This window comes from Lipotes vexillifer, unplaced genomic scaffold (assembly GCF_000442215.2).
Source record: "Lipotes vexillifer unplaced genomic scaffold, Lipotes_vexillifer_v1.1 scaffold419, whole genome shotgun sequence".
Classification (NCBI taxonomy): domain Eukaryota; kingdom Metazoa; phylum Chordata; class Mammalia; order Artiodactyla; family Lipotidae; genus Lipotes; species Lipotes vexillifer.
Window position 1 is genome coordinate 1735493 of NW_006786333.1, and position 12780 is coordinate 1748272.

At 42.5% G+C, this 12780-nt stretch overlaps 1 protein-coding gene across 1 annotated transcript in view; it reads right to left on the reverse strand.

Annotated features, from left to right (window-relative positions):
• Window positions 1-3878: 3878 nt before the first annotated feature.
• Window positions 3879-12780, reverse strand: part of ST6GALNAC5 (ST6 N-acetylgalactosaminide alpha-2,6-sialyltransferase 5) — a 176626-nt gene continuing 167724 nt past the window's right edge. Inside the window, exon 5 of the mRNA XM_007458722.1 lies at window positions 3879-4579. Within this exon, the coding sequence (XP_007458784.1) occupies window positions 4348-4579 (232 nt within the window). The 3' untranslated portion in view covers window positions 3879-4347. The remainder of the gene's footprint in view (window positions 4580-12780) is intronic.

The window sequence follows — 12780 nt, forward strand, 5'->3', positions numbered from 1 at the left end:
GCCCATTGTGTGCAAGGCACTGTACTAGGCATGGGGCTACAAAGACAAAGGAGAAACAGTCCCTGCTCTCAAAGAGCTTACAATCTAATTAGACTAACAGGACACATACATAAAAAGACAAAGGACAATCCAAGGTAGCATATAATATCAGGGCACTGAGTGGAAACAAACAGGATTGCAGGCTTTTTTTTGCATTTCTTTGGTGGCTCAATACCCTGAGTAGGTGGGGATGAGGGAGCGAGAATAAAAGGGTTACTCCTATTCATTTATAAGCCTTGTAGACACTCTCTCACCTCTTCCCACTCCAAAGTGTCTTATGGCATGTGCTAGAACCTAGGCGGTTGGTTCACTTTTACCCCAAAGGCTTTAAGTATTAGAGTTCTCATTGAAGTGGCCTTTCGATAGGGTGACGCACTGTCCTGGCTTTCCTGGGATTGTCCTGGTTTTGGTACAGAAAGTCCATATTTTGGAGCTCCTCCCCTTCCCTCCTCCCTTGGCCATGGGGAAACCAGGATGGTACTTCTGAAAAACCTTGTCCTGTAGACCTCCCAACCTACTATGGCTATTGCTCTGGTAGGACCCATCCCAAATCTGTTCCCCAGGTAGGTCTCTAGTTTAAAAACCTATAGGGAAGACCTTAAGAGACACCAAAGACTGCTGGTTTAAGAGTACACTGTAGACAAAAGACAGCAGGAGAGAATGATGGCAAAGACAGAATGAGGTTTAAGAGAGAAGCAGTGAGGGTGGAAGAAATGATTGGGTCAGGAACGAAAGATGTAAGTGTGCTAACATCACCTCCTAACACTTCAGAGAGAGAGAGTGGGAACATAGACCCTTCTTTCAGAGTGGGTCTGTTTAACAACCTGAATCACCATGCCAGTGGAATACAGGGTATATTTCTGAAATGAGGTCACTCCTACATAAGGACAAATATTTGGGCCTATTAAATCGGTACACATGCATTTAAATAACACTCTCAGTCCTGATAGAATTTCAACATTTTTCTTCCTTCTAAATACCTTTACCTTCTAAATCAATACTTTTAATTTTTGAGGTGAGTTTTTATTTCAAAATGAGGTTATTGCCTTCCATTTTAATGTAATTCAAAAAGATCAGTAATGGAGAGAACTTCAGAAAACAAAGGTAATCTGTCTTGAGAGCTCATGTTTGTAATCTGATACACATATCTGGTAGGAACCTAAGGGTTCCAAGAGACCTCACAGAAATTTCTCTTTTAAGTACAGTACTTTGTGTTTTGCTTTCATTTATTTTTTGGAGAAAAGCTCTAACTCTGCAATCTTAGGACCTTGGAAGTTCCTGCATCACTCTGGTTTTATGTCTAGCCCTTAGGAGCACATACCAGGGTTAGTGAAGCACAGGGACTTAGTTATCAAATACCCATTAACCGTAATGGAAATCACACAGCGAAGTCCTCACACAGCGAAGTCCCCACGCAGCACACTGAATATTTACCTCTTAATGTTCTTTTAATGTATGCTTTCTTGGGTGAATATTTACTGGAGAATATTACAGGCAAGATTCCTCCTTTTATGGGCCATTTGAAGTGATTGATTTTGCCTGTGCATTCCTGTATCGTTGCTCATAATGGCTATGGCCTCTGCCAAATGTTCTTGCGTTGAAATAACAGATGCCGGGGATGGGCTAGCCGTAGCTTTGTGTTACTGGGGTCTTAAAAGCTGAGAGGAAGCTGATGACACAGCTGGGGAGAGAGGAGAAAGGTATGTAACATAATGAGTATGATGTAGGCTCCAAACACAGTTGGATATTGAAATCACTGCGGTCTGTAAACATGGTTGTAGTCTTTTATATGAGTTGATTTTAATGGTGTTGCATTGTGTTAAGACTGACAGTCATGAAATGATATTGGCAAGAGAAGAATTCAGTTGCCCACAGCCAGTTCCAGCAGCACAGTCTATCAGAGTTCTAGGTATTTTCTTTAAATGCTGTAATAAAACCACTGTCCAAGTGACAATTTCTTACATATTTATACCATAGTTTTAAAAATATAAATCCACATACTCACATATCCTAGCCACATGTAGATTTAAAATATTTCCCAATAAAGCCAGGAATTTCAGAATTCCTTTGCTTTACACTCTTTTGAGTATCCGAGAGAGAAAAGTTACAAAAAAAATGGAGCTATCATATGATATTAAAAAACAAAACAAAAACAAAACCTCTAAAACCTGAGGATAATACAGACATTTGAGATATTATTAGATTAGGTAATATAGCTACATCTTTTCATGTCCCAGTATGCCTTAAAAATAAAACTTGTTAAAGGAGCTACTTACATCTGAGCAATATAATCTCTTCAAGTGATGGGAAAGGTGGCCTATGAATCATTTATGTAAAATTCTTATGATTTTTTATAAGTTCATAAAGTACTGTTTGTCCAGAGTCCATGCTGCAGAAGAGATTGTGCTGGAATAGAATCCTATTGTTTCTTTAAAAAACTGAGACAATTTAAAGGGCACATTCCAGTATGTTTTGGACAGACATTTCCATTGTATTGGCTTTTTACAGCTCACGCCGCACCACAATAATACCAACTTTATTTTTGCTAAATAAATATCTGGACTGTGTTTGCATCTCAATAATAGTACTCCATATAATCAATAGTACTAGTTAATGCAAAGGAATGGAATCTCAGTACTAATTAAGGAAAGGGAAAAGAGGTGGTAATGTGAGAAAGCTTCTTTAATCTCAAACCAGGTCATGTTTTGTAAAACAATGTCAGTCTCCATACATAGTATTTGCTGGTGCCTTCAAATTTGGCATAAGAGAAATTAATGCCTCCTAAGCCATGTGTAAAGGAAACATTGGTATATTTTTTTAAAGGCTATTTTTGAACAATATTACTTGTGTAAATGAAAATCTTTCACACTAGCTGATCTTGACTCGGAATAAAAATAAGTCCTTTACACTTCTGAAGACGAGGGAACGGCAGTGAATATAATGTAAGATTTGCAGGAAGTGAATCTGAATAGTTCATAGGATAAATGAGTCGTATGATGGGGAATCTCCTTGTATTCTCTTCTCCGCACAAACTCACAGAAATGCAGTTCCTTGCTCCTGTAGTCAGGGAATAGCATGAAAGATTCCCCCCGCCGCACCCCCTTAGAATAGCATTGAAGTTCTCTCTCTCTCTCTCTCTCTCTCTGGTGCAAGAAGAACCAGAGAAGCAGGGGATGGATTTGGGCCAATGGGTTCCATGGAGGAGGTATGTTTTTAACCACAAGAGGGGGATAGGTAGTAGGGGGATATAAAAGGCCCCCTAAAATAAGGCTCCTGCTACTGTGGGAGCCCCACCATTCCAAGTGCAAAGTCCTCAGGTGGGTCAAAAAGAGGCTCGTTGAGAGAATTTCAGATCTGGAATGAAACTTAAGAGGTCCGCTGGTACAGTGACATCATTCTGCAGAAGAGGAAACTAGGGCTTTAGTGAAGTAACCTACATCAATTATTACTAAAGCAAACTGTCTTTAAGTTTCTCTTGTTGGTATCTTTTTTGTTTGAACGACGCAGTTTTTGGTTTTCAATGGAGCATTTCTGCATATTGGAAAATGTCATAGCTGTTCTTGAAGCCTGAGGGTTCAAAAAATGCAATGCAACATTTCCAAGCCAAATACCGTCGCATGCTAACGATGAGCATTGGGAACACCGCAACTCATCTCCCAGTTCCGGGCCTTTTCCAACCATCACTCAGGATTAAAGAATTAGGAAGGATAAATTACCACATAATCATAATCTATAAAAATACTGGCCGAGAACACACTAAAAAACTCTCAATAAATAAATATTGGGCATTTGTTTATGAAAGTCAGTGAAGATATACTCCTCAGAAATCATGTCCATACTTTCAGGCTGCTTTTTACAAATCACACATACAGAGTCCAACAAATGGCAAAGCTTCAGGATAGGATACAATTTGATAGAAAAGTGACTTTTGACGTGGCGTTTCTACAAAGGAATACAACTAATGTTGAGTTCCTAATGTCTCAGTTTCGAAGGCAATACTTAAAGAGATCCAAAATGATTTTAGCCATGGCAACATCATTTAAATGAGAGTTCAGCCCCTATGGTAACCCCTTTTGAAAGGGACGACACTCATTAGGATGTATTCATTCTGGAATTTTCCCTTACAAACCAACTGCCCTTGCTGTGTAGTCACGCCTCGGAGGCACCTGTTCATGGTACTTCTTGAGGACTGAAGCTACCCCGGCGACCAATTCTTTTCATCTTTCATGTCTGGTGTTTCAAGAAGTTCAGTGGCCTGATGTCTGATACAGTGGGTTCTTGGGATTTCCATCTGGCCACACACATTCCTCAGAACACAGGTTTATTCTCAGGATGACTTATAGCAGGTGATTCTGGTTTCCAGTCTGGTTGAAAAAAGTGAATATTGAATGTCTGTGCCCAGTTCTTAAAGACTCTTTTCTCTGTGATAAAGCGGTGATGACTACCCTTCCGTCCTCGCTCATGGGAGAGGTACATCATACATTCATCAGGTCCAAAAGGTTCGTAATAGTGATAAGGTACTGAAGGGTGATTGGGATCCCTGTAGGAGGAAAACGAGATAACTGATTAAAGCCAAAAAAAATAAAAATTCCTCTCACAGTTTCAGGTAAGATGTTATCTTTAATAAGCCGATAAGCACAAACCATACTTTCAACTTAAATGAATTCAACAAACGGTTTTGCTGACGTTTAAGGAATGTGCACGTGAAGAGGATCTGAGGCTGTGAACTAAACTCAGCGACCATCATTATCAAACAGCAAGATTAAACGTGAGCCCGTAGGATGTTCAGGCTTTTGGCATTTGGAAACTACGTAGTCCTAAGAGCCAGCTATAGTTATGATTTCCACTCTTGCCCCACACAGTCTGTTTAGCACAAAGAGCTATGAAGATATTTACAAAACAAAAAACACATCATCCTCCTTCCCCAGCCCCGCCCCACTCCAAACCCTCCAGGGGCTTCCACTTCCACTAAGAGCGTGGCCTACAGGGTGTTCCGTGATCTGGCTCCTCTCCAGAGCCTTCTCCTCACCCACTTGACCTTGTCTGCTATGCTCCCGCCTTACTGGCCTCTCTGGTGGTCATCTCGACCAAGCTGGTCCCTCGCCTGAGGCCTTGGCTATTGAGGGCAGTCACCTGGCTGGAACGTTCTCCCACCAGCTCACTCCTTCTCACTGCTGGGAATCAGTGCAAATGTATCCTCCTCGGAGAGGGCTTACCTGATGCCTGCCCCTTCTCTCTTTCTCACTTGGATTTATTTCCCTTGTGGCATTAATCATTCTCTGAAACTGCTGTTGTTGTTTACTTGCTTATTGTCTGTTCATGAGAGCAGGCCTTTGTCTTGTTCTTAGCAGGTGCTCAATAACTATTTTTTGAAGTTCCGTTGTTGAAAGAAATTTATATGGAGTTAGCAGCTAAACGGCAGGCCTCTAAAGACAGCCTCCTCCAGGTATGGAAAGTGGATGATCCAAGTTTGATCGCACGGGAGAAACTCAGCAGGCACGACACCACCATTTTTCTCTTGCTGTTTTAGACGGACAATGTACTTAAACCTAGAGTCTCTACATTGAGAAAGTCCAAATCTTCAACCCCTGCTGTGTAGCCCGAGAGTCCCCACATTTTTCGGTCTCTATATCCTTGTCTCCGCCTCATAGGAGAAACACTGGCTCATTTGTTCAAGGTAATGTGAACCGGATTAACATGTGGTGGTGGTGAGCGTCCTGATGTAGGGTTACTATAATATCTCACCCCCAAAGAGGTCTGGTCTCAGACTGGGTTCCATTCTAGGCCAGTCCACCCCACCTCTTCTGTCCTGAAGTCTAAATGATAAGAGCAGTCAAGATATCCCAGCAGATAAACCTTCCTACGTTGACCTACACTCACCATGCGGCTTTGTTGCAAGACTAAGCTCTTCTTGGACTCTTCTTAGCGCTTCTCTTAAAAAGTGTCCCAGCTTCCTGCAAACCACCTTACAGCGCTTGATGCCCTGGGGTCCCCCTCCCAGCACTCAGCTTTACTCTAAGTACAGTAACTTGGTTTCCCAGAGATGCTCATCCTGCTAGATACCTATTCGTTTTCTTCAGAAGAGATCAATACACAAATGGCTTTTAGAGTAGCAAGTTTTCTGGGGTCAGGGATCGAAGTCTTTTATCAAGAGGGGTGTCGAGTTCATGGCTCTGAAGACAATTAACCTTTGAGCTTCCTCTCCTCTGAGGTTAAAGTTCTTCCAGGAAGAGAGATTTACTTTTGTCATGCAGCATTTAAACATTCCTCATCCTGGGTTGGAGGCAGAGCTGAGTTAATAGTTTGCATCTCTATTATGCCTGTCTCAGAAGTATCTCTATGTTCTATAGTGAGACATCAGATCCCGTCCTGTCCAGTTATTATAGAGTTTGCTTATTTACTTACCCTAGACATTGAAACCCCTTAAAATTTTGATAGAAGGTGTTTTCAATATAGAAAGTGCATGGTAGGAAAAATTCAAGTTGGAATGGACCACTACGAAGAAACAAAATTTAAAAAAGAGAAATAGAAATTTGTGGGACAAGTCTCCCCAGATTCATATGGCATAATTTGGGGAACTGTGCTAAATTCATGTTGCCATGGTAAACTTGGGGCTAAGCTTTTATTCAAGTACGGATCAGGTTTTAAATCAGATTCATCTAAGTTTTGGACATATTATTGGCATCAATCTGACTAAAGAGGCAATCAGGTTTCTAAAAATATCATGAGATTGATTTGGCACCTAGGCATAGAGGGAAATTGGAAACCAGATAAAGGATGCTATAGGATCAATTTCCTTATTCAGGAAGACCATCTCCTTGAATGAAAATGTATCTGGCTCCACACTGCTCTCCTAAAGGGAGAATTAAATTTACATATTTGGTTCCGATGGTTTCAAAGGTGTCCAAATAACTGAGGGTTGTCTCCATGCTTTAAAACTTTGTCCAAATGGCAGAAAAGGACTTGATGGGACTTAGAAGGCAGAGCCGAAGCAACTGCAGGGACAGCTCTCCTGTATGTTGTCAGCCTGCCATCAGGTGTCATCCACTGTGCCGTTCAGAAAGCCCTTCCTTCAGAAAGTTCAAGCTTATAATTCCTTAAGCCTTTTTTCCCAAGCCTGACTTTCTAAAGGCTGCCATAGTTTTTTTTTCCCTCCACCTGATCCAAATGAAAACAGCAATAAAAATCAGCAGACTTTCCACATCAGGAGGCTACTACTGTAAAAGAGAGGATTCTGGAGCTCAGGTTGCCGTCTGGGGTCAGGGGATGCTCAGGGAGTGAAGGTGCAGGGGTGCGGGCTGTGTGGGCATGATAATCACAGAGCCAGTTCCCTAAGTGGCAGCAGCCTCTCATCAGCCCTCCAGGGGCCAGTGGGGGAACAAATCCTGCAGAATAATGTAAAGAAGGATTGTTTTTTCTCTATAGAGAAAGCAGGTGGGGAGAATGAAAGAACTACCATGTAGTGCACAGGTATTAAAGAAATACCACGGCCTATGTTCCACCTCCATAGAGTCTGGTTTAATTGATTTGGAGAAGGTCCCAGGCATAGGTATTTTAAAAAGTGCCTTAGGTTTGAGTATCAAAATAAATAATGGCAGTACTGGATTATAAGTCCCATAAAATAAAACAGAATAAATATCCATGAGTCCATGATGATTTCAATAAGTTACTGAATAAATAAATAAATGAAATACAGAATAATTCCAATTAATAATTTAGAAAGAATGAGGGAATAGAAAATCACCATAAGAACGATGCAGTAATTGTTGCAGGCAAGATGCACAGATGAATGGAATATGAGAGAGGAAAAACATGAGGAGAAATAGGTTATTTGCATAAAGTCCCCCCAATGTATTTATTAATGATAGAGGGAAAAATTGTAACTTTACAATGAGTAAACCTGGCAGACACCACCTTCACCAAGTGACCAAGGTTAACATCGCCAGTAATAAGACATTTTGACATCATGTACCTCTTGATATGAAATGCTATTGCTTCTGTGGTATCCTTCTCAGTAATGCATAGCCTCAATCTAATAATTAGAAACTATCACACAAATCCAAAGTGATGGGCATCCTACAATGACCAGAATTCTTCAAATGTGTCAGAGTCACGAAAGATAAGGAAAGACTGAGGAACTGTCACAGACTGGAAGAGACTAATGAGACATGATAAGAAAATGCAAAGGGATCCTGGACTGGGTTCTGCAGGAGAAAAATGACATCAGTAGGAAAAATGGCAAAATGTGGATAAAGTTTGAAATTTATTTAAGAGTATTGTACCGGTGTTAATTTCTTAGTTTTGAAAATTTTGATAATTGGACCAAAATGGTAACATTAGGGGAAGCTGGGTGAAGGGTATACAGGAACTCTCTGTACAGTTTTTGCAACTTTTTCTGTAAATCTAAAACTTTTTTGAAACAAAAAAATTTAAAAAGGTAATAATGTTATAAAGTTCTGTAGGTGATTCTGATATGCAGCCAGGTTTAAGAAGGCTGATTTAGTTAAATACCTGCTAAGCCTCAGTGCTTAGCTTATATTATCTCCTTTATTCTCCATCAGGCGTCTAAGGTTAAGTATCACTACTCCGTGTGATGGGTGAGCATCCGGCACCCAGGGTGAGAATCCGGCACCCAGGGTGAGAGTCCTGTGCCTGGTTTAAGCACACAGCCTCACTCATGGGCCATCCAAGAGTCTAGACTTGACTTACGTAGTGCTCAGTACTCCACATAGACTAACATTTAATCCTCACGTCGCCCCAGTGAGAGAGGTACTGTTATTACCTCTGTTTTACAAATGAGAAACTCATACCCAGAGAAACTGAAGAAGTTTCAGGACCCAGATCTGAACCAAAGCTGTACTCTTGAGAGTGAGGCTCTGTGTCTTGGAAAAATTCCTGTGCCACCAGGTGGCTGTCTGCACTAATGGCACCCCAGGTTCCCATTGGGTTGGCACCACATGGTTGAGAGCAACTCTGTCCTTGCTGCATTCTCCCAAGCACCCAGCTACAGAGGTGCCCCGTGCCAGGTGGGCACTGTGCAGCGGGTCAGGGTGTGAAGCACAGGCCTCATGCTCATTTACAATTCCGCCCACTGATATCTTATCAATGGCAGCAGCAGTTGGTGACGTGCCATTTTAAATCTTCTAAAGCTAAGCTGTACAATTGGAAAGAAACCTCGTATCATTAACAGGTAAGGGTGGATATTTCCATTTCTGGGTATGATCTAGGTTGACCCTGATCTCCCAGTTTGGGCTGGATGATCTAGAAGGCTACAAAGATCCCAATGAAAGAATGGTGCTTTTGCCTCTCTTTAGCGCTCTCAGATACTCTCTCCAAACACACTTTTATTCCTGGCATGGTGTACAGTACCATATAGCAGGTAGTCAGGAACTGTTTGAGGAATAGTGTTGAATCAGTAGCTGTCAAGTACCTCGGTTGTTCGGAAACTGGCTTGCACTGGGGGTCTTGGGGACAGTACGGAGCATTCAGAAGAAATTGTTCCCCTAACAGGCCTTCCTACACAGCTGCTTCAGGCCCGGGAGGCCCCATGAACCACCTTTATTCTGTTGCCTCCATTTCTTGTTTTTACAGCCTCTTTTGGAAGGAAACTGCCACACACCTTGGAAGCCAGTGAAATAATACTTGTGCTTCTGGGGCACAAAAAGTGCCGAGAGCCTGCAGCTGTCCACCCATCATGGGTCAAAGGCCCAAGTGAGTCGCCTGAACCCCATATCCACACCCAACCACTCAGGGACCTCAGGTGGTGCCATAACGTCTCATAACAGATGCATTGTAGCCATGGGAGAGAGGAAGGTAATGAAAACACCCAGTGACCAGTAAGTTGGTCAAATTATAGCAAAGATAGAAGAAGAAATTATGGCAAAGTTAAGCATCTATGAAAAAAAAGTACAACAATGTATTTTAAGTTCACTTCATAAAATGTGAACCACGTGGATGCATTATATTCCATACCCGTCCTCTGTAAGCATCTGATTCTACAGGGTAGACTGTTGCCAAGTAGGAACTTGCCCTGTTATGCTGGCGGCTTTATTAATGTTCACTAGCTAATAACTCTAGCAGAATCAACTCTCTGATATTCACGATACCTTTGAGATGTCCTCCACATTATGGATAAGATATTAATTTAGTTCCATGACAGTGATTACTCTGAGTCGTTACTCTGCTAATTAATACTCAAGAAATGATGGGTAACAGAGAGTTGTAAACTTGGTAATGTGTTAAGTATGACCAGAAATATGACTGTTAGATAGAATTTAAATGCTTGGTCCATTATTATCACAAATAATTTACAATGGAAAATGAGATTAAAAATACTCACCATCACTTAGTTTGGAAAGCAATGATAACAGAGCTTTTCCATTGCAATTTATAGTCCATCTAGAGAGAATGGATTTGGCTTCCCATATGGATACGGCATGATTTAAAGGTCTATGTCCCCATGATAATATATTTTGAGGCTGTCTCTTGTGTGACACGACATTAATTTTCTCTGGCTTTCTGAACACTGATGAGCCCGGAGTCCAGTGATAGAGGCAGGATGGAGACTGACGCCTCATGCCTGAGGACCCAGTGCTGGCCCTGGCTGGGAATGATACAGGCGGCCACCAGGGACTTCTTTGGACCCTCGAAATCGGGACTTGCCACTGGCTAATTATACTCTTCACTCACCGGGCACTTTTGATCTTGGAATAAATAAGAATCAGTCTCCTAAACACTGTCAAGGAAAGGAAGGTTTTTATTTATTCGTTGAGTTAATCAATACTGAATACATACTATGTGCCAGACCCAATGGCAAGAGCTACAGACACAAACGTGGCTTGAGATAGGACCCCTTCCCTTGAGGAGATTACAGGCTGATGAAGGAGATGGACATGTCACTCAGTGAGCTGAGGCAGAGGGGGAGGTGGCAGAGGCCCCATTAGGGGCCCAGGTGGGGTCTGACTCAGATAGGAAGGCAAGGAAAGCTTGGAGGAAGAGGACCTCCAAAGCAGTGGAGGGAGGGATTAAGAGTGTTAGCTCTTGAGCCCTGAAGACCTGAATTCAAATCCCAGCTCCATCACTTACCTGCCCCACGACTTTGGCCAGCTGTTTCATGTCCTCAAGCTTCATATGTAAAATGGCGATAATAATAATGTTTATCTCCTGGGATTATCATAAAGGTTCCATAAAATGGCACCTGTACTCGTATTCAGCACAGCACCAGCATGTGGTATGTGCAGAAAAAATATCAACCATTAATATTACAGCGAAGAACCGGTAGTGATCAGCCAGAATAAGAAGGAGGGGATGGATGTTCTGAGATGAGGGCAAAGGGACAGGTGTGTGCAGGGTGAGCTCCTTCTTAGGTTCCTCAGTACGGCTAAAACAAGTCTGTGAGTAGAGGAGATGAGACTAAGGTGGCTGCAGAGGTCAGGTCCTGAGGGCTTGTGTGCTAAGCTAGGGAGTGTGAACTTTCTTCTAAAAGCTGTGGGGACCTACGGAGGGGTTTAAGTGATAGAGTCAGACTTGCGGTTTATCCAACAGCACAGTGGTGTTTGGAGAGGAAAGAGAAAGACCAGAGTTGGGGAGAGCGGTCAGGAGGCTCCTGCAGCACCAGATTAAGGAGGAAACGGTTGCACGCCAGTCACACGACTTTTAGTCAGTGTTAGATTCTGCCAGGTTTCGAATAACACGTCCTTCATCTGCCACTATGGCCACTTACACATTCACTGTTTCCATTTGTGGTTTTAAATATGAACGTGGGGTTATTCGTCTCCCTAAGGAGTCCATGTGCTTAGTAGTTTAGAGGCTACTGGAAATCTTCTTGCCAATGAATGATTCCTGGAAGTAAGCCAGGCCCTTTGGGTGGGAGGGATGAGAAGGCCAGAACTCCAGGAGAGCTGGATGGAAAATGACAGCTCCAGGCTTGTAGGAGTGAACCCACCCACACGTCTTAGAAGTCATGTACTCATGGATTGCTCAGCTGTCTGCTCCCAGGGTATAATTTAGTCCCCTACTGCACCTCCCTATATATCCCAGCATACAGCAGCTGACATTCCCTTTGGGTCACTGCCACGCTAAGCTGATGGAAATGACTGCAGTAGTCCAAGTGTTTGGTCCTTCTGTACCTTGGTTTCTTTGGCAAGGAGAAGGTGATGACTCTATTCTCCTTAAAACTGTGTGAGAGTGTGATTTAGATTGGAAAGCGGCATGACCATATCTTAGACCAGAGGTCATCAAAGCTGTCAATGTTCTTATTTGCCATGGGACCCTTTGTGATATGAGAGCCCATAGGTAAAACAGAGAGAAATTCATCTGCTGCCGATGAAGTGGGGCAGGAGGGAGCAGTGTTCTTTCATCTTAGCTCCTTGCCCTTGTTCTACCAGATCAGGTCAGGAGAAAGCCAGAGCTGGATGTTTCAATAAAGCCCTGCGGGTCAGAGACTACTGACAGGCAGAGCGTGAATATTTTCTCGCACAGGAACCTTGGGAACCTTCTGTCCCTTATGACTGAATTGTGTCCAAGTGACACGCAGGAGACCAAAGGCAGGAACCCTGTCTCATTCATCTTTGATTATGTCCCTAAGTGCCCAACACAAGTTAGGTGAATGAATCAAAGTCTCTGTGATTTGTTTAGTAAATGACTTCTTTTGAAGGTCCTAGTTGTATCTCAAAGTCTGGAAAGGTTAATTTACCCAAAAAGGGCAGTTGGCTCTCCTTTGGTTTGCTGAACTCTGGACCC